Source organism: Solanum stenotomum, chromosome 7, assembly GCF_019186545.1.
Source record: "Solanum stenotomum isolate F172 chromosome 7, ASM1918654v1, whole genome shotgun sequence".
Lineage (NCBI taxonomy): Eukaryota > Viridiplantae > Streptophyta > Magnoliopsida > Solanales > Solanaceae > Solanum > Solanum stenotomum.
In genome coordinates this window covers 52,300,998-52,321,738 of record NC_064288.1, presented here as the reverse complement: position 1 = coordinate 52,321,738, position 20,741 = coordinate 52,300,998, and the positions used below count along the sequence as shown (strand labels likewise).

Below are 20,741 nucleotides of genomic sequence, written 5' to 3'. Positions count from 1 at the left end.
GCTCAGCTACTGTGACCTCCTTATTTATTGATCATCGTAATATGGTGCAAGTCAGGAAACTACTCTGTCAGAGATGAGTCCCCACACAATACATCCTACCAGAAATCGGACTCTTTACCTGACTCTAAAGACTATATGTACGACGGAATACAAACTTTGATACGTGAATTACCAGAACTACCTAGTTTTTTAAGAGATAAAAGTGTTAATATCCAATTTCAGTTTGTTGACACTTTATTGGTCCTTTAAAGAGGCCAAGCGTTGTTGTTTTCTGTAACTAAGCAAACAAGGGGCTGAGAAAGAAAAAAAAAGTGGAACCAGCTAGCCAGAAAATGAAAAAGGAACAATATCAGTACTTCTCGAGCAAACATGAGATTTTCTTTAGCATTTACTCAATCATCTAAGCACTAATTCTTCAATTATTAAGTTCTTCAATAATTACAAGGTAAAGAAGCACTTCAAATCCGTAAATACTTTAAGCAACGCGTTCAAACATTAATCAAAAGAAAGTTCAAACCCACCAATTTGAAGTTTAGTTTGATCTTTTTTGTGTAGGGGAGTGGAAAGGTTTAGTTCAAGATGACCATTTATCATTATACAAATCAACTTACTTAGAAATATCAGAATCTACAACAGAAACGTGATCAAAAGAAAAAAGAGGAGGGCTCACTTAATCTCTTACCCTTAGTGGTAAAAGGAAAAATACAACAATTACAACTAGTTTTCAGGTTTCATCACCATGAAGACTTGTATGGTAAAGCATATACCCCGAAATGGATATGGAATAGCCAACAAGAATTCCCATGAAATATACAAGTCATATATTGCCTCAACAGAGTACATACAAAGCATAGCTGGAGACTTCTTAAACAGTGTCGTGCTGACTCACATTTCGAAGCATTGAACATCAAAAGCACAAAAGATTACCCCACCAGCGCGATAGTTCATCCAGTTAAAGCTTCTTTCAACGTAATGCCAAGGCAGGGGAATGAATCTTTAGCACTTCCCACCTAGTATCATCTAACGCCCTCGAGAAAGCCTTCCAATTCTCTTCGTCCAAATGTCCTCCCAACTGAGGAGGCATCATTATACCTTGCAGCCAAGTAAAATGTTAACCAAACTACCATAAAATAAACTTCCATAACACACTGAAATGCCAGTGCAAACACTTCTCCAAATATTCGACCCAATATCCATCTTGTACACCACCCACAAACCAAAACTTCCCAACATTTGATTCCTATAGCAGGACACACCATAATACCCAACAAATGACATCCTTCTTTGACAACCTCCCTACCACTTTTCCTCGAGTCCACAATAGAAACCCAAGAATCAACAGCAAAAATAAACCCCACTACCAAGTCCACCAAGAACCATGAGATGATAAAGCACAAGCTTTCCTTCTCATGCCCTGTAACCCATGGCGCCACATCCGAAAAGGGCATCAATTTCATCCTCACAAAAACCTTAAAAAATGAATATTGATCCTCAATTTCTCCAAAAACCCAAATACCCAACAATTGAGCTAATGCATCCTTTACTGCCCACCTCATCAAAACAAACCCAGAAAGCCTTCTTAACCCCAAATTAGAACCTTCCCAAGCAGTCCTGAAAATTGACCTGTAATTCCCTAACACATTATCCAACACTTGCAAGAAAATTATCCCATGAATCCAAGTGTAAGTAACCAAAAAAGCCAACACCACATAAGCATAGGCAGCTGACAACAAACTAACAAGAAATAACAATGCTGTAGCATCACCACGACCCAATTCAAGACCTTTTATCAAAAACTGCAAATCAACAACACCATTTTCATTGTTATACTCATTTTCAGGATTATCAACCTGAGACAAATTCTGTGTCTCTGAAGGAGGCTTGAAAGAGATAAACCCATTACGAATTGCTTGAGGAAACAAAATCCCATCATCAATAATTTGGTCTGAGAACCCTAAATTCCGGTCAAAATTGGAAAGAATTACGTAAGTAGAATTCGGCTGAGGTTTAGAAGAAGGATGAAATAGGGATTTATCAAGGTCCGAATCCCCAGAAAAGAAATCATCATCAAGAGTACCTACACGGGATAGGTGAAGAAAAGGTCGACGGCGGCGATGGTGGTCACGTTGGAGCTGAGGATGCTGCAGCTGTTGACCGGAGAGGTCAATACGAGATAGAATGGATTTCAGAGAAGGGTCACGATCGATGAAGGAAGTGAGGTAGTTGGTACCATTTTCGACATTGGAACGGAAAGTGAGAATGAGAGAAGAAAGGAAGAGGAATAGGAGGAGATTGGAGATGAAGGTTCTCGTGGTTTGTTTCAGGATTTGGGTGGTTGTTTGGTGATTGATTGCTACCGGCGGCGGCAGCGGCGGCGGAGGTTGTGGTGGTTGACGGTGGTCCATGGTGGTTGATTTTGAGAGATTCCGGCGGAGGTTAATTGTAGTTTGATTGGGGTGATATTGATAAATTTGACAACATTTGGGTGTCGAAGTGAAATTAACTAATCGAAAGAGTACAAGGAAAAGCAGCTCATCATCTAATAGAATACGAGGCGTTTTTAAATTTGTCAGTAAATTTTATTTTAGTGTTAAAATTGTAAGATATTTCGGTTGACTATCGGAGTCATGATAAAAAGTTCTTTAGACTCAAGAATTTATGTGTGTATGCTTAAGTATTTATTACGTAAATAAATTTGTTGTTAAATAACGTATAATACCTCATTTTCTTTGATCATACGCCTCAATAATTTGTAAAATTACATATTTGTGTCAATTAATGTAATGTGTATTATTAAGAGACATATTATGTGATTAAAATTTTCATAACATGCATATAAACCTTTTTCAAAATACAATATGTTTTAAAATTTGTTAATAAATTTTATTTAAATTTAGAATTACGAATTATTATAATTGAGCAACTGAACATATGATAAATATTTTTATCAAACACTTTCAACACAAATTATGAAAAGAGAAAAATTATGGGCAAACTCAAACATCTATTAAGTAATAATTAAATTATATTCACAATAAAAAGATCATACAACTCTTTTTTCTACTTATAAACTGCAAAGGGTACAATTTGATTGGTCCACTACATGTTATCTTCTTTAATTATATATTCAGTATCAATTGAAATAAGTTTACGATTTTACTGATTATGAAAACTAATATGTATAATTAAAAAAATTGTGACACATTAATAATGATTTACTTATTTATGTAATATGCACTTACAAAATAAAGTAAAAAGAAGTTTATAATTTGTATTAAATAAATGTGATAGAAACATTTTATCATATATTCAAATATTTAATTCAACGAACCGTATTAAATAAAATATATGGAGAAGTTCAAATAGTTGTATAGGTCTATGTCAATGTCTTGTATTAAGTCAATATAAAACAAAATTGTGTCCCCAACAAGATAACACAAGTGTTAAAACCTAGTGGGGCCATAATTATAGAAGTCATGTGATGAAAATTTGAATAAGAAAATCTTAAGGATTCTTTAAATAGTAGTCCTAGTAACACTTTAAAGTAGGGGTGTGCAAAAACCGATTTAACCAATAAATCGAACCGAAAAAAACACTATTGGTTTATTGATATTGGGTTATTGGGCTAACGGTTTTTAAACGGTTTTGCAAATTTTTTTATTGGGTTATTGGTTCAGTTTCCGGTTTATAATTTTTGTTAATGGTTAAACCGATAACCCAATAAGACTATACTAAATNTAATATGTATAATTAAAAAAATTGTGACACATTTATAATGATTTACTTATTTATGTAATATGTACTTACAAAATTACGTAAAAAAAAGTTTATAATTTGTATTAAATAAATATGATAAAAACATTTTATCATTATTTCAAATACTTAATTCAACTAACCGTATTAAATAAAATATATGGAGAAGTTCAAATAGTTGTATAGGTCTATGTCAATGTCTTGTATTAAGTCAATATAAAACAAAATTGTGTCCCCAACAAGATAACACAAGTGTTAAAACCTAGTGGGGCCATAATTATAGAAGTCATGTGAAGAAAATTTAAATAAGAAAATCTTAAAGATTCTTTAAATATTAGTCCTAGTATATTTTTTATGGAACTTCTTTTGATGAAAGTTGGACAATCACAACTAGGAAAAAGTACTAATGTTAGAGTAGTAATTGGTATGATAATTATAACACTTTATAGTCATCTATACATTTGTATTTAGTTTTAAAAAAATTATATCAGAAATTTTATTTTTATGCACATAAATTTTTCAAAAAATCTTTTCTATTTAAATAGTAAAAGAGCTAGGTTCATATTTTGATAATGTAGATCCTAATTTGTAAAACTTTTTAAAATTGAAATCTAAAGCAATATGAACTCTACATCAAATACACGAAAGAATTGAACTTCCGGATACAATGACAATAACGAAACAAAAATAACAAACCTTTACATATTGTATTGATTGGCACAAATCAGTTCTTGATATTTAGGCATACAAACGTGTAAAGAGAGTTTGTCTAGTTAGGTAGTTTTTTTTTTAATGACAAGGGGAATCCACAACTGCTACCTTTTGGGTGCGCACACCCCTGCTCCTATGCAATAACTCGCAACCCACATAAGAGAGGTAAGTTGCACTAGGCAAGCCCGGCATGACAAGCTTGACCCAGAAGGTAAACCCCTTGCTTTCGCTGGCAAGGGGTTTCAAACTTGAGACCTCCAACATGAAAGTCTCAAGCCCAAACCACTGGGTCACCCCGAAGGATACTCTAGTTAGGTAGTTTTTCCAATAAGCAAATCATCCAACAAACAAACAATTCAATCTTCCTAATAGAGTTATTCTCAAATAATATAAAAAAGGCAATCAAAATTCCTTACAACAAACCAGATATTTGGGAACAATATCCCGAAAATTGGAATGAATTGATCAAGTTGAAAACAGTAGAACTCGATGATATGTTTCTCTCAATTGACGCATAACACAGGAAAACCAAGAACTAAGAATGAACTCATGCGAAATCTGGCTTCTCGGGGTATGTACAACCCGACCTCTGGATGATAACGTTCGATGCATAACAACCTGCTCTTACACACTCAGCAATAGGCTTTTCTTGAACCAATTGTGACAAAAATCCTCCAACAAATGCATCCCCTATCAATGTAAGAATGAAAATGTTAAACGAAAATAGACCTTGAGTCTGACTCTAAACCCAAAATCTAGCTCATGACGACATGAGAATACCAAAGAGTATGTGAGGAGATAACACCTCATTTCTTCAGTTAATATGAGTCACTAAACGTAGAATATGTTCTCTAAACTATGATTTTGTCAGTTAAGGAGAGGTGGTTTAACTCTGTATAAGCGGAAACAGGTATAACAACAATGGACTACATACCAGTACCATTGGCGTCAACAAGTTTCTCTTTTGGCAACGGTATAACAGGGAACAGCTTCACCTTCCCATCCTCAGCGACAACAACAGGACCAGCACCCTGTGTAATAACAGTAATCCTCTTGTGTGTTCCAGATGCCTTTGGCCATTGGGAGATTTTCAAAGCTATTTCTTCAACATTATCCGTCTAGTAATCAAAGAAGCATGTTAGCCATGTACCATAAAGTCAACATCAATGTGAGGAAACACTAAGGAAAGCATCCATTACCTCCCAGCCGTGTACTTTTGAGAAGGTTCTTGCTTCTGTCTCATATCCAAATACAAAGTCCATATACCTGAAAAAAACAGAAAATGTCAATCCCGATATCAGTATCATCTACCTTCATTTACCTTGACAAGGTAGGAAATTGGCCTTACGGCAAAGCTTTCTCTTGAGGATCCCTGAAGAACTCGCAGATGAATGGTGCTGAAAGGTTCATTGAGAAGATCTGCAGCAGCGTGGAATAAAATATTATATGGTTGGTTTATGCACAACAACATACCCAATGTAATCTCAAAAGTGGGGTCTTGGGAGGGTAGTGCGTATGCAAACCTTACCCCTACCTTGGGAGGTGGAGAGGTTCTTTCCGATAGACCTTTGGCTCAAGTAGAGCATTACAGAGCAGTTTGAAAAGAAAACAACGAAAGTGAATAAGCTAAAACAAAATGTGATTGGTTCATGCAAAAACTACCAAAAAAACCAATCACACATAAACAATGTCAACTGCATACCTTGTTATTGGCTGCTGCGTGCTCAGCAACAAGCTGAATAGATTCTGGAGAAACGGTGAGAAAGAATCCAGCAATATAGTAAAATTTGGCCTTCTCAACTGTCCACAAATAGATGTGTTAGTTTAAAATAGATTGAATATCTTAGGTCTTATCAACATAGAAACAGGAATTGCTGTTCCTACCCAAGGCCCAGTTCTCTGGTCGTTTCAACTGGTCAACCTTGTAGCAATTCGCTGCTGATAAGTTAGCAATCAATGACCTGCATAATCAATAGCAGATCATCACCTTAACAAGAAAGCATGTGGAAATTCTTTTTTAATCATGTAGAGTGTTTCTTTTTCTCTTCCTTTCCCTCCCTGGATAACAAGAAGGAAAGACTAAACTCTACACCAGAACCATAGTACACAACTACACATATAACGGAAAATTGCATTAAACTAACCTCTCGCCATCCAGCACACAAACAGCACAAGTCCCTGTTGGAGCAGTCTCATCCTCATAGTAATGAACCTATTTTAATCCGTACATAAAGACAAGTTGGGGTCAAAGTATTTTGTTGTCATGTTATAAGTTCAAAGCATAGATGACAAAGGCAAACATGAGCAATAATCGTGCTAATGAATCCACAATGCACCGAAACACAAAAAGATTGTCAAACTAAGAAGAGAAAATCAAGGAAAAAGAATCTTACATTGACGCCAGCATCCTGTGCATTTTTCTTCATTTCCTCCCCAAACTTGTCCTTCCCAACTGAGCCCATGTAACTTGTTGCACCTGGAAATTGTAGGATCCACTGCAAATGCCAAAGGAAACTATTCTTCTGAATTATATGTTCATGTCAGATTGCCTAGAACCACTAAAAACTTAAGACGACAAGACACCTGAGCCACTCTGATTGAGTTTTGTGTTGCACCTGCATTGCAAAATTAAGACCACGAGATCAATGATCCTAGCATCTTCAATGCAGAATATTAATTAATACAATACAATGTATTGAGTGATGGGAAAATTACCTCCAGCAATGTATTCAACAGTGGGCTTGGCTGCCATTTCATCATACCTGGTATATAAAAGTTCTTTCAACAATTTTCTGACTAAAGGCATAAAAACAATGCTTAGCTTCAGAAGAACGTGGGCTGGTAGCCTCTCTTACTTAAGTTTGTGTCCCACTCCCCAAGCATACAACTATTCTTCCACAGTTCAAATCAGCAATGATAACAGGCTCATTACAACTTTTTGTAGGCTCACCCTTCACAAAGCTGGTTGGAAATGTTATTAAATAACACCTATTTAAGTATTAATTTATAGAAAGTGTATTCCCATCAGACGGACACTTAAACAGGAAAAAAGAAACCCCCAAACATCCTAAAACTTAAGAAATCTTAGAAAAAAACTACTAATTTTATTTCTCCAAACTAATTCTACAAGAAAAAGGAAATTGTGCCACCTACAAAGTCTATGGAAATTGAAGTTCTTCAGATTTACTCAGCACAGTATAAGCTAACCTAATGAAGTTGTTACAATTACAAAAAACTAAAGCCTAAAAAGAAACCACTTACATAGGCAAGTGCTTGTCCTCTGCGAGAATTGCATTGTTCGGCTCGATTTCATACCTATGAGTAAGAAATCAAGTCATTCACATGATACAATGGAAGGAAAAAAGATATACAAAAGCTGCAAATAAAACCAATTCATTTTTACCAACCAAAAGAACCAATGCAAGTAAAAAGCTAAAAACAGTGATGGAGCCACCTTATGCTAAAGGGTGTCAATGCATTTTTACCAATCAAAAGACCCAATGCACTTTTAGAGCTAAAACCAGTAGCGGAGCCACCTTATGCTAATTTTTTTGTCAACAACACCCCCCCCCCTCCCATACTATAGCCACCTGACTAGCCGTGTAGGCTCTGAAACACTACCAATAGTTACACAAATATTACACTAAGATCCAATTCAAAACTATAGCAAAAGAAAAAAAAATCACATTGAAAATAAGAAAAAGGATTTAACAAAGTTTGAGTCTTTTCCTTTGTACTTTTTGTTTTGTCATTTCTATTGCCTTCTTAAAAGACAAATCCAAGATGACGAATCAAAGATCAATATACAAATGCCATATCAAGCATAGATGTAGACAGCCACTATGTACAAAATGCTTCAGGAACTAACAAGATCTATAAAATCAAACCAAAAGGGTACACTACAATCGGCATAAAACAAACAAAACTAGCTAAATATGGGGAATTTAGAAATTATGTTGCTCGAAATCTTCAAAAATGTCTCTTTCAAAAGTAGTGCATTCTTGAAGGATCCGACAAGGGTGTGTGTCATTTATGGAGAGTCCCAACAACATAGCTTTAAACAAACAAAACTAGCTAAAAATTGGGGACTTAAGACATCTAGAAAGGTACACTTTGTATCTATGTTGCTCGGAATCTTCAAAAATATCGACGGGTGTGTGTGACGTATCCTTCACAAGCACTGCATTTTTTAAGGATCCAACACAGGTGCTGCATCATTTACAGAAAGTACTAGCAACATTGCTTAAAACAAATACAAATAGCTAAGAACAGGGATTTTAGACATCTACAAAGGTACACTGAGAATCTATGCTGCTCGGAATCTTAAAAAATGTTGTCGGATCCTTAAAAAAGAATGCATTTTTAAAGAATCCGACAACACGGGTGCAGCATCATTTATGGAGAGTCCGAGCTACATAGCTTAAAAAACAAACAAAAACTAGCTATAACATGAAATTTAGACAAATGGGGTGCCAAGAAACGTAACAAAACATTACTTGTTCCAGAAATCTTGATCTACAACAGCTGAGATATCGAGTAATGGATTTCCCATGCCCAAAAGAATCCCATCGTACTCCATTGTTTTATAAATTATATTTTTTCCTTGTGCTGCTGGGAGAAATTTCAGATCTTGAAGTAAGTAGGTGCAATTTTTGCGATGAATATATAAAGATAATGATCATATAGTACTACAAAAATAGTGTCGGCTGGTGAGTGATTAAGGGTTGTTGATGAAGTGTGTACCTACAACTTGGTGCTCTGTTTTTTTTTTCCTCCGATCTCAAGAATATGGAAACTAGCGGTTATTGATCAGCCCGATAGATATCTGAATTGAAATGAGTTAAAATGTGAATCATAATTTAGTTACTTTATTTATTTATAAACTAGGTAAATTATTCGTGCTTCGCACGGGATTGAATTCTTTTATTAAGCTTATATATGATTATTCAGTAATATCCGTATTTTCGATACATACTCTACATTGTCAATAACATTTTATCTCAAAGGCAAAACAATCCTCCAAAATCTTAAAGTGTTATATTAATAACATAAGCATAAACCAATGACTGTAAAAAAACATATCAGGATCTGTAACAATAGAATGAAACAGAAAGAAAAAAATTGAGCCCACTGAATACACAGTGTCCCCTTAAGGAAATTATTCACTCTAGTACCTGAGGTTTAAAGGAATAGATCTCTCAGGATATAATGATTCTATTCACCAGTGTATTGATACAAATACAATGGTGTAGTAAGTCACTCAACAGGAACAAAGTACACAAATATTTATTTGTGTAGAAAAAGAAGAAGTTCAGAATTTTCGTTATTTTAAAATGAGAGGAAATCCCTCTATTTATAGACAACAAAGGGTAGTGTCAACAAATGTTTATTGTGCTTTATCGGAAATGTCACAACTCTATGGAAAAGTTACAACCCTTCGGAAAGGTAACAACCTTTCATANAGGATCCAACACAGGTGCTGCATCATTTACAGAAAGTACTAGCAACATTGCTTAAAACAAATACAAATAGCTAAGAACAGGGATTTTAGACATCTACAAAGGTACACTGAGAATCTATGCTGCTCGGAATCTTAAAAAATGTTGTCGGATCCTTAAAAAAGAATGCATTTTTAAAGAATCCGACAACACGGGTGCAGCATCATCTATGGAGAGTCCGAGCAACATAGCTTAAAAAACAAACAAAAACTAGCTATAACATGAAATTTAGACAAATGGGGTGCCAAGAAACGTAACAAAACATTACTTGTTCCAGAAATCTTGATCTACAACAGCTGAGATATCGAGTAATGGATTTCCCATGCCCAAAAGAATCCCATCGTACTCCATTGTTTTATAAATTATATTTTTTCCTTGTGCGGCTGGGAGAAATTTCAGATCTTGAAGTAAGTAGGTGCAATTTTTGCGATGAGTATATAAAGATCATGATTATATAGTACTACAAAAATAGTGTCGGCTGGTGAGTGATGAAGGGTTGTTGATGAAGTGTGTACCTACAACTTGGTGCTCTGTTTTTTTTTTTTTCCTTACATCTCAAGAATGTGAAAACTAGCGGTTATTGATCAGCCCGATAGATATCTGAATTGAAATGAGGTAAAATGTGAATCATAATTTAGTTACTTTATTTATTTATAAACAAGGTAAATTATTCGTGCTTCGCACGGGATTGAATTCTTTTATTAAGCTTACATATGATTATTCAATAATATCCGTATTTTCGATACATACTCTACATTGTCAATAACATTTTATCTCAAAGGCAAAACAATCCTTCAAAATCTTAAAGTGTTATATTAATAACATAAGTATAAACTAATGACCGTAAAAAAAACATATCAGGATCTGTAACAATAGAATGAAATAGAAAAAAAAAAAATTGAGCCCACTGAATACACAGTGTCTCCTTAAGGAAATTATTCACTCTAGTACCTGAGGTTTAAAGGAATAGATCCTCTCAGGATATAATGATTCTATTCACCAGTGTATTGATTCAAATACAATGGTGTAGTAAGTCACTCAACAGGAACAAAGTACACGAATATTTATTTGTGTAGAAAAAGAAGAAGTTCAGAATTTTCGTTATTTTAAAATGAGAGAAAATCCCTTTATTTATAGACAACAAAGGGTAGTGTCAACAAATGTTTATTGTGCTTTATTGGAAATGTCACAACTCTTCGGAAAAGTTACAACCCTTCGGAAAGGTAACAACCTTTCATAAAAGTCACAACTTTTCATAAAAGTCGCAACTCTTCATAAAAATCACAATTTTTCGTAAAAGTCACAATTTTTCATCAAAGTCACAATCCTTCATAAAAGTCACAACGTTTCATGAAAGAGGAAGGCTAGTTTTGGAAATAAATAAATTTAAAAAGGAATCATGGTTTATGGTGGCGCCGCGTAGACGGGCCTAGGTTCTCTTTTATATATATACTAGTTCTGGGAACGTGCGTTGCACGTTTGTCCCCTACTACTGTTGTATAAAATCTGTATAGCGGGTGAAAAGGTTACGTTGATTTTCAAACAGAAACAACTCAAACACACTAATTAACTAAAATATATTCTCAAAAAGCAATTTAAAAGGATGAAGACACTCAACTAATATAAAGGAGAATTATTCTTGCCTTTATATTAAATATATCTTAAAATAAAAAATATTCTAAAGTTTCTTTCATCATTTTATCCTATAAATTTGAAGTGTTAATTAAATTTATATCCTAAAGGTGGAAGAAATGAAGAATATGGAAATATAATAACCATTTATGAAGTTATGTTTGGAAACTCAAAAATATGGAAATATAAAAAAACAAAATTTACTTACAATTCCGTATCAATAGAGTTTTCATCTCGATGACAATTTACATATTTTTCAACAAAAAGAAGATGAATATGCATGAAATAATAAAGAATACGAATAAATTAATTAGTAAGGATTCTTACAATTACAAATTGGTAATGAGAATTTTACAAATGATGCATATTAACCTAACATAGAGGGCAAGCTGATCACAAATTTGNAAATGAAGAATATGGAAATATAATAACCAATTATGAAGTTATGTTTGGAAACTCAAAAATATGGAAATATAAAAAAACAAAATTTACTTACAATTCTGTATCAATAGAGTTTTCATCTCGATGACAATTTACATATTTCTCAACAAAAAGAAGATGAATATGCATGAAATAATAAAGAATACAAATAAATGAATTAGTAAGGATTCTTACAATTACAAATTGGTAATGAGAATTTTACAAATGATGCATATTAACCTAACATAGAGGGCAAGCTGATCACAAATTTGGATGATTTTTTTTTATAAATAATGTTGTTGGAGTGTCTTTTTGATAGACTCTCCATTACCCCCCACTTTTTACAAATTAGGATTGAAGGTTATGTTTTAACACTTCATTAACCACATTTAGTACATGAATACGATGAATGCGTTAAGATTTTGTTTGATGCATGAAATTAAATATAATAATAATTATTAATTAATATTTAATTAATTAGTTATATATTGATATTTAATTTAATTTAATATAGTGGTAAAATAGGGGCAAAATGGTAATCCAACTATGAGGTTAGGAGTTTCCCACTTTTAGTAATATATGATATGATATATGATTTTTAGTACCTAATAAAAAAATATTATCATTAATATTTTGATAAGATATCTCATTATTCAATTTAAGCTATATATATATATATATTGAATTGAGCTAATAAATGGGTAGCTTGAATGCATAAAATGATCAACAAAACCATCAATGGATGAGGTGCGACAAATGGGGCTAATCCTTCCTTAATCAGAAGTCTTAGATTCGAGGATTGAGTATAGAAAAATCCTTGATAGGAAGAGCTTTCCCCAAATGAAGCCCTATGCGATGCGAATTCAAAATAGTGAGGCTCCAATGCGGATATCGAACACTGGGTGGGGGAAAATGATCTATCACCTCATCATCAATCAAGTCAAAAAGTGTAAATGATTCTTCAATGTATTTATATCTAGATTAAAGGAATGAGTTATTTACCACATTTTTTCCAAGAGCCTTCAACTATGGTATAACTATATACTAGATATGGGATCCCGTGCCAGCATGGGGCCCAATATATGTTACTGTTTTTGTTTTTGTTTTAATTTATGTGGTACATATGAAATTTGAAGTTAATCAACTTTTTAGTATGNGGATAATAATATATTTTTTGGATAGGTTGGTTATGTTCCCTTAACTATGGTGTTATTTTCGAACTTCCCATAATTTAATTACTTTAAAAAGTCATGTAAAAAAGAGTGTGACCTAATAGTCGATGAACTTGGAAGAAAGATCATGACAAATTCTTGGAATATTGTGAGTTGATCAAACATCACTAGTTACTTCATTGTAAATTGAGAACTATGAGCCATAGGCGTTCATATGTAAGCTTTGCTCTATTTCTTTCACTCTTCTAGTGTGTCAAGAAATGTATATATACCATACTATTTTTTCAGTTAATGTAATGTGTATAACTCTCCAATCATCGCGATTTCTCTTTGAACTGGTGGTTTGCTTATATAGACTTGGACAATACTCTCCTCATAAGCTAGCTGGCTTTTAGGGTTGAGTTAGACTGAGAATCATTTTTTTTACATGGTATCATAGTTTAGACCTTAGACTTTACTTGATGTTGGGTCCCCGTGTTACATTGTCCATTCTCCCGATGACATGCCTAGGATGTTAGATTGTCTCACATTGGTTGATGGAATGAGTTGTGGTCTCGTTATATGGTTTTGGAAAATCCTCATGGAAGGCATTCCTAAAGATCAGCACATTGATGCTGTTCAAAGATATTGAAAGTAGAGAAGAATGGAAGGACTTATCCAAGTAATATATCTGTACTTGGTGAACTAGAAATGCGGATTAATTCTTCTTTTGTAAGAGGATTGCTGTAGAACTAACCACCCCACGTATCTTTGATTATAACAAAGATAAATAACATCTCAAGCTCTCTTACTTTCGGAGTTTTGGGCTAAAATCATCTCTAAATTATGGGCTAAACATAAGATACATCCTTGTATTATATACCTCACTGAACAAAAACATCCCTAGCTGTACTAATAGTTTTACATTTGTGATATTATGTGCATGCAGGTCCTATCTCTGAAGCCTCGCATTTTACAATTGAAGTACACCACGGTGGATCATTTGTGTGTACTCCGATAAGAAGTTGCATAGGTGAAGAAGTCCAAAATATAAATATCTCTGTGCTTCTTGAACATGTCATGACATGACATTTTCATGATTATTATAGCAGTACTAAGTCTCACCTGTCATTCTTTTTGAAACAAACTAAACAAGAACGAGTGCTATAATATTACGAGGAGGAGAATAAGCTAAACAAACTAAACAAGAACACGTGTCCTCCTCAGTGTTTGATCATACACTTGGACCAAACCTTGACAGATCTTGTTAGATTGACAGAATGTTCCGCTATGACACTTGAAAAAACAGCTTCCAAGGTCTCGTTACTTCGATGAATCACTCTAGTCTTAATTGTTTTAGTCCAATAAATTTGCCAGGCAAAGTCAGTCTACATGTTGCACTTATAAACTACACTTTGTTCTTTCTTGAATTGAAACTTAGTTTAAGCACAAATTTCTGATGATCACTTCTGTATATCTAGTTATGAACAAAAGACACACCATTTTAACCCTGAAATATTTGAAATCCCCAAGGTATCTCCGTTCGTACACCACAACTCTCATTTCTAAATAAGAGTAATGACAGCAAGCTTCATGGTCTGGTATGCTACTGACTCTGTTGCAACCAGTTTGAGGGGAAAAAACTTATGCACACTCGATGTTTACAGCTGGTTGAAAGTGTCTTAATTGCATATGTGAAGGAAACCTGATATTTGTTACACATTCAGCTATTAGTACCCAATACCCATTGTCAGTTTCAAACTCAAATGAAGGAGGAGGGTTGCGATAAGTTGGCATCCTGCTAAGCGTAAAACTTGTCAATTCATAGTGAATCCTCCTAATACAGAATGTTGGTGATATGAGTTGAGCTTAAATAGAAAAGTAAGGACTCATATAGCATATCTCAACTTGTTTCGGCAGTTCTACTCTGCAATAAAGGAGAAAAGTTGAGGTAGATTGGAGCGCCAGCGTAAAACTTGTCAATTCATGATCGATCTTTCTTACCTAGAAAGATGATGACATGAGCTGAGCTGGACATGTTATAACAAGCATATCTAAGAAAAAAACAATACTAAATCCAAGAGCATCTTTTTCACAGTTACTTCCTTTTTGTTGTTTTCTGAAAACTGATGGAAGTTTACTTGTGAGTCCCTGCAATTGTTAGTGCTTTGAATAAAACAAGAAGAGCAACTTGATTGAACAGAAGAATTGAATAGACATAAGCACACTGTCACTTTTCATTTAAGTTTTTTACTGAAAAGAGACATAGTCATATTTAAGAGAGTTTAAACACTCTCTCAAGTTAACCAAAAAAGACGTAAGTTCACAACATGTTATGATAGTAATTCACCATAGAGTAAAAAAAGAATCTGAAAAATAGCACTAGACAAGCATTAACAACTGGTCCTTTATCTGGCAAACATTTAGCAGATTGGAAGAGGAGCACCATTCCAGCTCTGGAGACACTCCAACAATGGATCAATAATCTGTCCATTGCACATTGCTGTGAACACCTTGTCAATCTCCTCACCGGGCGATCGAACTTTTTCACCTGTCAACAGTTCTGATCCAAGTTCTTGTCTCACCAACCTGTACAATGGATATGATCTGCATTCTATGATCCTGTTAGGAATTGAAGGGTTGCCACTTTCAAGAACAGCTCTTGCACTCTCAACTTCTTTAGGCAACATAGCCTTCAATTCGTCCTCGAAAGCTACAATCTTTTGGAAGATTGAGCTGTTCACATTCTTCTCACTTTCACCATTATTCATTGCATGATCAACAAGGACTTGTCTCAGCTTTTGCATCAAAGGGTAGGTTGAACTGCAGGGATCATCAGCATAGGCAAACACATATTCCCTGTCCACGACTCGAAGCAATTCCTTCTCGCAGAATCTTGCAGGATGAAGTTCACCATTAGCACCCATTGTCAAAGTTCTCTTAGCTACTTGGCTCACTGTGTTCTTGACAGCATTCCTCAAGTTTTCCTCCAAATGCCTTAAGTCGATAGCTTGGCAAAGCGCCATGAGATAGGTTGATGACATTAGCTTCAAGATGTCAACAGCCTCAGCGGTTTTCCTTGCTGAGATTAAGCCCAATGAATTCACATCTTGGTTGTGTTGCTCAGCACTTTGGACATGGTTAGTCACTGGATTTGCCAAAAATTGAAGTTCCGAGCAGTAAGAAGCCATTGCAATTTCAGCTCCCTTGAGTCCATAGTCCAAGCTTGGATTCCTTCCTGCTGTGAGATTAGATGGCAGCCCATTGTTGTAATAGTCGTTGACAAGTTCCGAAAATTGGGCAAACATCAATTTCCCAATTGATGCAAGGGCCAATCTTGTATTATCCATGGAGACACCAATAGGGGTACCTTGGAAGTTGCCACCATGTAAGGCCTTGTTTCTTGAAACGTCGATCAATGGGTTGTCGTTCACTGAGTTAATCTCCCTCTCAATCATCTTAGTTGCTGCACGGATGACTTCAATTTGAGGGCCAAGCCACTGTGGAGATGTTCGGAGAGCATAACGATCTTGCTTTGGTTTTTGAAGAGGATCCATTTCATGGAGCTTGTGAGCTGCCTTGACATAAGAGCTGCCATCCAAAATGTGTTCCATAATAGCAGCAGCCTCAATCTGACCAGGGTGATGCTTCAACTTGTGTGTCAAATAGTCAGTGAATTCGGGCTTTCCATTCATCACTTCAGCAAAAATCGCCGATAAAACTTCAGACATGACAGCAAGAATGTTGGAATCAAACAGGACCATTGATGCCATACCAGAACCAACTGCTGTACCATTCACAAGTGCAAGTCCTTCTTTAGGCTGCAACTCGAAAAATCCACCACTAACACCAGCCACGCGGAACGCTTCCTCAGCATTAAGTTTCTCACCATTTGGTCCAACAGCCTTGGAGTTAGGCCTGCCAGTGAGCAAACCAGCTATGTAGGAAAGAGGGACAAGATCACCCGAGGCAGTGATTGTGCCACGGAGGGGCAAACATGGGGTGATGTTGCTGTTGATCAACTTAGTAATTGCTTCCAAGATTTCAAATCTAATGCCAGAGTATCCTTGAAGCAGAGTATTGATCCTAACAAGCATAGCTGCCCTTGTTGCTGAATGTGGCAAAGTGTGAGATGATTCTGTTCCATTGCCAAAAACTCCAGCATTCAAGAACCTGAAAAAAAAAATCATAATTCATCAATATCACATTTTTAACTAAAATTCTACTGTCATCAAGTAGAGCGTATGATGTCGATGGTCCGAGGAGGAGCACTCAAAGGGCTAGGGGGCCCCATTTTGTGTTACCAACCCCAGTGAAACTCCGAATACAGAACAAGATTGTTTGTACACGGACTTACAACTTACAAGTTACAAATAAAGATGAGCACAAATTTGATATAAAATATAATAAAAACTTATTTATAATATTTTTACATGCGACACTATAAAATAGATATCTGACAAGAGATGGTACATGGGAACTAACATTATACCTTAAAATGTTGAACACTTTGTCTCTCATTTATTTTTGTGATGAAGACGCAAGATAATATAGTTTTATTTATTCAAAATAAAGATGCTTATTAGAATTTATTTTTTTATATATATACAAATTAAGAAAACCAATTTAAAAAAATTACTGAGTACTAACTTTCACATGTACCTCCAAGTTGATAAAAACAAAAATTGAAGGAAATGAAATGACTAAAATCTCCCTTACCTACCACACTAACTTTTCCCAAACCCCACATGCACAAGTCAATTTGATGGTTCAATTTGTACAATTAAATTAATTACTTTCCATAATCCATTTAAAGTTTAATATGATTATTTGAAATCAAATAAATAAATTGCCATATAGCTATTAACTCAAAAATACCAGACCATTAATACCTATATATTCAGAATAGTAATATATCTTTAGATTATAAAGATGCAAGTCATATTTCATTTGTCTGATATAGAAAAGTTTTAATTTTTATACTCCCAACACAGTAAAAGAATATCCACATGTACTATTTGATCACATGAAAAATAAATATAAGTAACACGAAAAATAAGACACCTGTCATGCTATATTGAGAGTATAAAAAGTTTTTTACGTTATCAATATACATAAAGTTAGATGCTATTTTTTCAAGGAACAAATGAGAGTTTTAGAAAATCGTTAACTAATAGAGAAAATTCTATAGTCAAAAAGAATTTTACGCTATCAAATCAAATGAAAAATAGCACACAAAATAAGTAACATGAAAAGTTGTAGTTATCGTAACACTACTATTAGATCACATAAAGAATATCTATAGGTATCATCATAATCATTAATGACATATCAAATATATATACGAAAAAATATAAAAATTCTTTACGTTATCAAGTGTATATATATAAAAAAAAGTTTACCTAATAAGTTCCTTTTGAAGGGCACCACCATTTTTGGTTCTTCTATGAGATGTTGCACCAAATCCAGTAGTAACACCATAACTATCTGTACCTTTACTCATACTATCCATAACCCAATCACTACTAGCTTTCACACCAGCCCTTGCACTTTCAGAAAGTTCCACTTTGACCCCATTACTTTTATTATCAGCATTTGCAATGGATGCAACTTGTGCAACTGTCAAAGTTTCACCCCCAAGTTTCACAATTGGCTTTCTAAATTCATCCACCATCTTTTTCACTTCATCCAAATGACTCCCTCTTAAAGATTCAGCAGCCATTTCCCAATTCAATGGATCATCAACATTAATTGATTTCTTGCATAATTCCATGGCTACAACTTCTCCATTAACATGTCCATTTTGTGCAATTGATGCCATTAGATCAAGAAAATGGCTAGAATTGTAATGGAGAAATTTTACTTAGGAGAATTTGGAGAAGAGAAAAAATGGGAATTTTATTTATATAAAAAAATGTTGTGAACTTTGATTAATATTGTTTTTTTTTTTGTTATGGTAGATGGGATATGTGGTGAGTATAAATAGAGAGGAACAAAGGATGGTAGGTAAAGAAAATTATGTGAGAGGGGGTTGTAGGAAATGACCAAAAATGGTGGTTGTTGGAAGATTAATTATGGCCATTGATTTTAATTGTGATTAACGGTTGAGATTTGAGGATGACGTGGGTATTTCATGCAACATGCATATATTTTTTTAATATATTGAGAGAAAAAAAAAGATTTTGGGGGTTGGTGGATTTAGGATATGTTTGGAGTTGTTTTTGGGTTGTTGGGAAAAAAATAAGGGGTTAAATTGTAATTCTATATTCTTTCCTCTAGATGTTGATGGAAGAAATAAAGGAGTATTAACATAGATAAAATTCATAAATGTTACCATAAGATTTTGCTAATACTAGGTTGAATAGGTTGATTTTGTTCGATTTTAAAGTTTATTGATTTGATTTATCAATTATCAATTTATAGACATGCTAAATTGTTATAGGACCATTAATATAAGATATTGATTTATCAATTTCTATGACTTTTTTTCGTATCTCGTAATTTCTTTTGTCGAGATAAAAAAACTCTAAGATATACATACGATTTAAACTAATTTATAGACATCTATTTTAAATGAAAAGGTATGATTTATTGCGTAATTAATAGTACGAAAACGTTTACAAATCGAAGTAAATATTATTTTCTCTATTTAAAATCCTATAGTTTATTGTTTGATAGACGCGTTTTTACATTCGTATTACTATTTCAATACGTGAAAATGATTATCACAATTGAAAGATAGAAATTTAAAATTTGATATTTCTTTTAGCATGAATAAATTTCAATATAGAAGAATTAATCCACGATAAAAAAGTGAAATTAGCTATGAATATTATTGTAATCAGTTGTTAAATTGCTCATAGCTAACTAAATAAGGGATTAATTTACAAATTAGTAAAAGTTTGGATCTCTCAAATCTAGAGAAGGATTTTGAATATCCACTCTATAACAACCAGAATACTTTTTGTTTTTTCTGTTTTAGCCCCCTTTGTTTTCATAATGTCAATTAGAGTCATTTTATTTCACTTTTTACATTTTGCCCCTCTCAATTAAATAAGTTTGACTGAGCAAGGACAAGACAAGAACGCGTCCGCAAAAGTTCAAGGCACCCATTATTTTTATTTTATTATTACTATAAATATCACTTAAATAGTTTTTTTTAAAAAAATATATATTAATTTTTGTTACAAAGTTTGTAAGAATTTAATAAGTTAATTGTGAAAAGAATTAGTAATACCACCCATAGGTAGGGTGAAATTTGAGGACGGCAGACTTATATTTTCGCTTACAATAACTTTAGCGTAGATTTTGTATTATATTAAAAATTTACTATGTAACAATTATAAATAATTTAATTATAATTAGTAAATTATTTTTTTTATAGAATTTAAAAAATATAAATTCAAAATTTTAATATCATGTTTTTGTAATCGGGATCCATCTACTTTTAACTAGAGGCTTCGAGAAACATTTCATTCCCTTAATTGACATACTCAACAAAAATTTGGGTTGGTCGAGCCAACAGGTTATGAATACTAGATATTTAAACAAAAATAAAATAAAAAATTACATGAGT

The 20,741-nt window shown here is 33.8% G+C and overlaps 4 protein-coding genes across 5 annotated transcripts in view; all 4 read right to left on the bottom strand.

Moving 5' to 3' along the window:
* Positions 1-641: 641 nt before the first annotated feature.
* LOC125871144 (uncharacterized) lies at positions 642-2,516 on the bottom strand. Its single transcript, XM_049551734.1, has one exon. The coding sequence runs from the start codon at positions 2,403-2,405 to the stop codon at positions 1,017-1,019; it is 1,389 nt and encodes a 462-aa protein (XP_049407691.1). The 5' UTR covers positions 2,406-2,516; the 3' UTR covers positions 642-1,016.
* Positions 2,517-4,819: 2,303 nt separating this feature from the next.
* On the bottom strand, positions 4,820-10,489 carry LOC125871463 (adenosine kinase 2-like). Of its 2 annotated transcripts, none has more exons than XM_049552053.1 (12): positions 10,231-10,489; positions 7,726-7,779; positions 7,180-7,226; positions 7,048-7,079; positions 6,858-6,959; positions 6,609-6,676; positions 6,349-6,425; positions 6,167-6,264; positions 5,813-5,883; positions 5,664-5,730; positions 5,399-5,582; positions 4,820-5,154 (listed from the first exon to the last, which is right to left on the bottom strand). In XM_049552053.1, the coding sequence occupies exons 1-12, from the start codon at positions 10,311-10,313 to the stop codon at positions 5,012-5,014; spliced, it is 1,026 nt and encodes a 341-aa protein (XP_049408010.1). In that variant the 5' UTR covers positions 10,314-10,489; the 3' UTR covers positions 4,820-5,011. The 2 variants fall into 2 exon arrangements, with proteins under 2 accessions (XP_049408010.1, XP_049408012.1); XM_049552055.1 differs by lacking the exon at positions 10,231-10,489 and adding an exon at positions 8,961-9,252.
* Positions 10,490-15,373: 4,884 nt separating this feature from the next.
* Positions 15,374-19,117, bottom strand: LOC125871461 (phenylalanine ammonia-lyase-like). Its single transcript, XM_049552051.1, has 2 exons — positions 18,568-19,117; positions 15,374-17,338 (listed from the first exon to the last, which is right to left on the bottom strand). The coding sequence occupies exons 1-2, from the start codon at positions 18,984-18,986 to the stop codon at positions 15,589-15,591; spliced, it is 2,169 nt and encodes a 722-aa protein (XP_049408008.1). The 5' UTR covers positions 18,987-19,117; the 3' UTR covers positions 15,374-15,588.
* The window catches only part of LOC125871462 (phenylalanine ammonia-lyase), a 42,985-nt gene continuing 37,727 nt past the window's right edge, over positions 15,484-20,741 (bottom strand). Inside the window, exon 3 of the mRNA XM_049552052.1 lies at positions 15,484-15,577. The gene's annotated coding sequence lies outside the window, so the exon portion shown is untranslated. The remainder of the gene's footprint in view (positions 15,578-20,741) is intronic.

Excerpts from the sequence above, each read along its gene's own strand:
- LOC125871144 (XM_049551734.1), bottom strand. The coding sequence starts at position 2,405 with ATGGACCACCGTCAACCACCACAACCTCCGCCGCCGCTGCCGCCGCCG.
- LOC125871463 (XM_049552053.1), bottom strand. The coding sequence starts at position 10,313 with ATGGAGTACGATGGGATTCTTTTGGGCATGGGAAATCCATTACTCGAT. Across the intron at positions 7,780-10,230 it reads GATCAAGATTTCTGGAACAA|GTATGAAATCGAGCCGAACA; the intron begins GTAATGTTTTGT and ends TCTTACTCATAG. Across the intron at positions 5,155-5,398 it reads TGTTGACGCCAATGGTACTG|GGGATGCATTTGTTGGAGGA; the intron begins GTATGTAGTCCA and ends TTACATTGATAG.
- LOC125871461 (XM_049552051.1), bottom strand. The coding sequence starts at position 18,986 with ATGGCATCAATTGCACAAAATGGACATGTTAATGGAGAAGTTGTAGCC. Across the intron at positions 17,339-18,567 it reads CTTCAAAAGGAACTTATTAG|GTTCTTGAATGCTGGAGTTT; the intron begins GTAAACTTTTTT and ends TTTTTTTTTCAG.